This window comes from Callorhinus ursinus, unplaced genomic scaffold (assembly GCF_003265705.2).
Source record: "Callorhinus ursinus isolate GAN/ISIS: 27379988/994484 unplaced genomic scaffold, GSC_fseal_2.0 scaffold77, whole genome shotgun sequence".
Taxonomy (NCBI): Eukaryota; Metazoa; Chordata; class Mammalia; order Carnivora; family Otariidae; genus Callorhinus; species Callorhinus ursinus.
This window is the reverse complement of record NW_027397139.1, coordinates 4833159-4836149: the sequence shown is the minus strand read 5'-3', so window position 1 is coordinate 4836149 and position 2991 is coordinate 4833159. Positions and strand designations below refer to the sequence as shown.

Here is a 2991-nt window from a genome sequence, read left to right as displayed (position 1 = left end):
CTCCCTTTCCCTGGGACCCCCCTCCCAGACCGGGAGCCCCTGAGCACCTCCCCCTTACAGTGAGGGCCTCGGCCAGCAGCAGAAGACAGAGAGGAAACAAAATGGGACAGGCGTGTTGGGGGGGTCACCCGAGTTTGGTCCTCCCACACCACCCTTGCACCCACCGGGCACGATGATCTCTGTAAGGAAAGGAAAACCCTGGTGAACCCTAGGTCAGCAGAGTCGGGGACCCCAACCTGGTCGTACAGACAGCAGGAAACCGAGGTGGTAGGCTGCTCCGCCTGTGGGCACTCGCCACTCCGGGCGGGTCACGAGGGCTGGCCCTGCACCATGATGGCTCCAGACCCAGGCCAGGGGTCCTGCCACCATGGCTGATCAAACATTCTGTGTTTCTGGAGTCTGGCAGTGGGCTCTCTAGCCCTTGAGGCTTGAACGCTGGGACCCGTCACAAGGCCCTGGCCTTGTTTTGTCTTCCGGGTCTATTTTTCACTCCTAGGGTCCCCAGACTCTATGGGCTTCGGGGCTTTCGACCTGGACTTGTCCCGACTAGAGAGGAAGCAGACTCGTGAGTGCTGAGAGCGGCTGTGGAGTGGGGTGGCTGGGAGGTCAGGAAGTGCCCCCCAGGGCCTATTCTGGGGCCCAGGAATGGTGAGGAAGAATGGGGGCAAACCAGATGGTGGGGAGGGATTGGGGTTTCTTTCCAAAGGCAGTGAGGAGTGGAGAACAGTTTTAGGCAACAGACCGTTGTGAACTGACTCAGGGTTTGATGCCTGTCGGCACAATGATTGCCATCTCTGAGTGTCCTCACCTTCACCCACCCCCCTGGGACCTTGAGATCCTTTCTTCTCCCACAAGCCAGGCACCAGCCTGCCACAGGGCCTTTGCATGGGCCACACCGCCTGCCAGACACTCTTCCCACAAATACACTCATGACACCAGCTCTCCCTTCCTGCAGGTCTTCCCTCAGACATCACCCCCAGCACCTTTCTCGTCCCTTTCCTGACTCTGAGTTGTGCAACACTGACCACCTTCTGATGGACAATAGAATATCTATGAAACATAATCTTTACCATGTTGATTGTCCCTTCCACTCGACCGTCAGCAGGGTACAGGTGGCCTGAATCCCAGCCCCCCAATCAGGTGCTTAGTAAACATTTGTTGAATGAATGCACAGAGTACTCTGCCCCGGGGAAGTGGTGGGAGGGAGTGGGAGAGATGGAGAGGCTGGTGGCCATCTGGCCCAGGGTGGAGCCTGTGGGATGGAGAGGATGCATCAGGACCTGGGAACAGGGTCCCCAAGGCTCAGAGAGGGGCCGGGACCCCCTAGGTGACTCACAGTCCAGACCTGCCTCTCTCACTTCCCAGCGTTGTGGGTCCTCAGGCGGGACCGTGGGTCCGCCGCCTCCCCGCTCTCAGCGGCGAGCCCTAGGGCTCTGGCGGCCTGCCCGGACTGACATGCTCCCGGGGTGAGCATAAAAGATCCCCCTTCAGCTGGAACACACATCTGCCTGGGGCGGGCTGCAGCCTGGCACTGCCGATCTGCTGCCCGCCCAGCTTCTCCCTCACCACCTCAGGACAGAGAGCAGCCCTGCCCGCCCTCCCGTGTGGCGGCAGGTCTGGCCTGGCCCAAGGCATGGCAGAAGTGGCCCCCTGGGAGGCCAGACCTGCTTGGCAGGAGCACGGGAGTCCCCAGGGCTTGAAGCAGCCTGGTGGGGGCTCAAGATGGCCTGGCTCAGTCCATCCCTCAATCACCCATGAGTGCCTGCCGTGTGCAGAGACGACCTCTCTGCTTTCACGGGCCAGACATACTGGCAGGTGCATGCACCCACGGAAAAGTGCTATGAGCGCGGGAGGCTCCCAGGAGGCCAGGACGCTCCTCTCTCCTCTCTGTCTCCATTACCTGCCTCTCAGGATACCTCCCCCCACCCTCTGGTTGAGCTGGGATGGGGACCAGGGGCTAGGGATGGGGTCCTGGGCCTATGCCCCCATGTCACCTAACACCAAGTAACCCCCCAAACTGACTCCAGCCCCAGACACAGAGCCTCCGCTGTCTTCCCAGAGCTGGGGGATGAGTGGCCAGCTGGGGCCTGAGCCTTAGAGGCAGGGAAATGGGGGCAATCCGGTGGGACTCCCATGTGGGCATCTGGTGGGAAAGGGTGAGGGAGTCTGGGTCCCCCCGCAATGACCTTGGGAATTTCTCCATTTTAAAGCCCACCAGCCTCGCAGGAGACCACAGCCCCCCACTGAACTTCAGGGCATTATTGGGGGGGGCACCAGTACCATCGGGTGGCTCTTGCTGTTGGCCTGTCTTCCTCACGTGCAGGAGGTGGGAAAGAGGGGGTGACTGTGGGACTTGGAGACTGGCCGCATGGACCCCATTTTGCCCCTCCGCACACAACATATTCCCACCGGTCTTTGTCCCGGGCCTTCAAATTACAAAGCAAGGGCTCTTTTGGCCTTTAAAAACATCCTTTTATTACGGAAATTCTCCAGCCTGTAGAAAGGAAAGAGGCTGGCACCGGGCGGTCGCACTTTACTGCACCTGTCTGCGCCCCCTCGACCCGTACCGTAGGCGCGAGGAAGTCCCCTGGCTCAGGCGGATCTGGCCCGTGGCTGGGCTCAGTGACCTTGGGCGTGTCCTTCCGCCTCGCGGGCCTCAGTTTCCCTTTCTGGGACGAGGTCTGAGCGGATCTCCAAGGCCTCGGGCCGCGTGACCTTGGGCCGTTCCCGACTCCCCGGCCTCAGTTTCCCCGGCGCGGGGTCTGGGCGCGGCGCGCCGGGAGGGGGCTCGGGCAGAGGCGGGGCCCTCGCCCCGCCCCCGCCCCCGCCCCGCCCCCACCGCGGCTCCGCCCCGGCCCCGGCCCCGCCTCCCCCCCCTCCCTCGGGCTCGGGCCGGCGGCGGCGGCGGCGGCTCCGCTCCGCACTGCCCGGCGCCGTCTCGCCATGGACGCGCGCGGGGGCGGCGGGCGGCCCGGGGAGAGCCCGGGCGCG

General features: G+C 63.3%; 1 protein-coding gene across 1 annotated transcript in view; it reads left to right on the top strand.

Moving 5' to 3' along the window:
• The first annotated feature begins 510 nt into the window (after positions 1-510).
• HCN2 (hyperpolarization activated cyclic nucleotide gated potassium and sodium channel 2) overlaps positions 511-2991 on the top strand; it is a 24413-nt gene continuing 21932 nt past the window's right edge. Inside the window, 3 exon segments of the mRNA XM_073887229.1 lie at positions 511-565; positions 1382-1466; positions 1575-1614. Coding sequence (XP_073743330.1) covers positions 511-565; positions 1382-1466; positions 1575-1614 — 180 coding nt within the window.